At 59.2% G+C, this 1,793-nt stretch overlaps 1 protein-coding gene across 1 annotated transcript; it reads left to right on the top strand.

The window, feature by feature from the left end:
• Positions 1-800: 800 nt before the first annotated feature.
• Positions 801-1,793, top strand: P2RY6 (pyrimidinergic receptor P2Y6; the record flags this gene model as incomplete). Its single annotated transcript, XM_080613123.1, has 1 exon — positions 801-1,793. One exon carries the CDS (start codon positions 801-803, stop codon positions 1,791-1,793), a length of 993 nt encoding a protein of 330 aa, XP_080469249.1.

Here is a 1,793-nt window from a genome sequence, read left to right on the forward strand (position 1 = left end):
GCCCCTGTGTCCAACCTGGCCTTGAACACTGCCAGGGATGGGGCAGCCACAGCTTCTCTGGGCACCCTGGGCCAGCGCCTCAGCACCCTCACAGGGAACAGCTTCTGCCTAAGAGCTCAGCTCAGTCTCCCCTCTGGCAGGTTAAAGCCATTCCCCTTGGCCTGGCCCTACAGGCCCTTGTCCCAAGCCCCTCTCCAGGTTTCCTGCAGCCCCTTCAGGCACTGGAGCTGCTCTCAGGTCTCCCCTTCAGGAGCCTTCTCTTCTCCAGGCTGCCCCAGCCCAGCTCTCTCAGCCTGGCTCCAGAGCAGAGCTGCTCCAGCCCTCGTAGCATCTCCATGGCCTCCTCTGGCCTCGCTCCAACAGCTCCACGTCCCTCTTGTGCTGCTGCCCCAGAGCTGGATCAGGGCTGCAGGGGGGGTCTCCCCAGAGCACAGCAGAGGGGCAGGATCCCCTCCCTGAGCTGCTGCTCACGCTCTGGGGGTGCACCCAGCACACGGGGGGGTTCTGGGCTCAAGCGCTCACTGAAGCCGGGTCATGGGGAGCTCCTCCTCACCCAATACCCCAAGTCCTTCTCCTCAGGTCTATTCCCCATCCCTCCATCCCCCAGCCTGTATGGACAGTAAAGGTTTCCCTGACCCAGAAGCACATGGCTATGAGGTTGCACGCAGCAGTCCAGGTTCCTCCTCCTATGCTGGATGTAACACCTCATGACCAAGTCACCAACCATCTCCTTTGTCATCCTCAGGTACTACTGAAGGGCCACACCAGCAGAGAGACCATCAATGGAGGACACCACCACTATGGCCAACTTGACAGCCCTTGTGGGTGCTGGGAGGAACTCATGCACCTTCCACGAGGAGTTCAAGCAGGTCCTGCTGCCCTTGGTCTACTCCGTGGTGTTCACGCTGGGGTTGCCCTTGAATGCTGTGGTCATCGGGCAGATCTGGGTGGCCCGTAAGGCGCTCAGCCGCAGCATGATCTATATGCTGAACCTGGCCGTGGCTGACCTGCTCTACGTCTGCTCCCTCCCTCTCCTCATCTACAACTACACCCAGAAGGATTATTGGCCTTTTGGGGACTTCACCTGCAAATTCATCCGCTTCCAGTTCTACACCAACCTCCACGGCAGCATCCTCTTCCTCACCTGCATCAGCGTCCAGCGGTACCTGGGCATCTGCCACCCGCTGGCTTCATGGCACAAGAAGAAGGGGAAGAAGCTGACGTGGTTGGTGTGTGCTGCAGTGTGGTTCATTGTCATCGCCCAGTGCCTGCCCACCTTTGTCTTCGCTTCCACCGGCACTCAGAGGAACCGCACTGTCTGCTATGACCTGAGCCCACCAGATCGCTCCTCTGCCTACTTCCCCTATGGCATCACCCTCACGGTGACCGGCTTCCTGCTGCCCTTCGTGGCCATCCTCGCCTGCTACTGCAGCATGGCCAGGATCCTGTGTCAGAAGGACGAGCTGATCGGCTTGGTGGTGCACAAGAGGAAGGACAAAGCCGTGCGGATGATCATCATCGTGGTCATCGTCTTCTCCATCAGTTTCTTCCCCTTCCACCTCACCAAGACCATCTACCTGATTGTCCGTTCCTCACCCAGCCTGTCCTGCTCGGCTCTGCAGGCATTTGCCATTGCCTACAAGTGCACGCGTCCCTTTGCCAGCATGAACAGTGTCCTCGACCCCATCCTCTTCTACTTCACCCAGCGCAAGTTCCGTGAGAGCACCCGTTACCTCCTGGACAAGATGAGCAACAAGTGGCGCCACGACCATTGCATTACCTATGGCTCCTAG

Source organism: Psittacula echo (genome assembly GCF_963264785.1).
Source record: "Psittacula echo genome assembly, chromosome: 3".
In the NCBI taxonomy this organism is placed as follows: Eukaryota; Metazoa; Chordata; class Aves; order Psittaciformes; family Psittacidae; genus Psittacula; species Psittacula echo.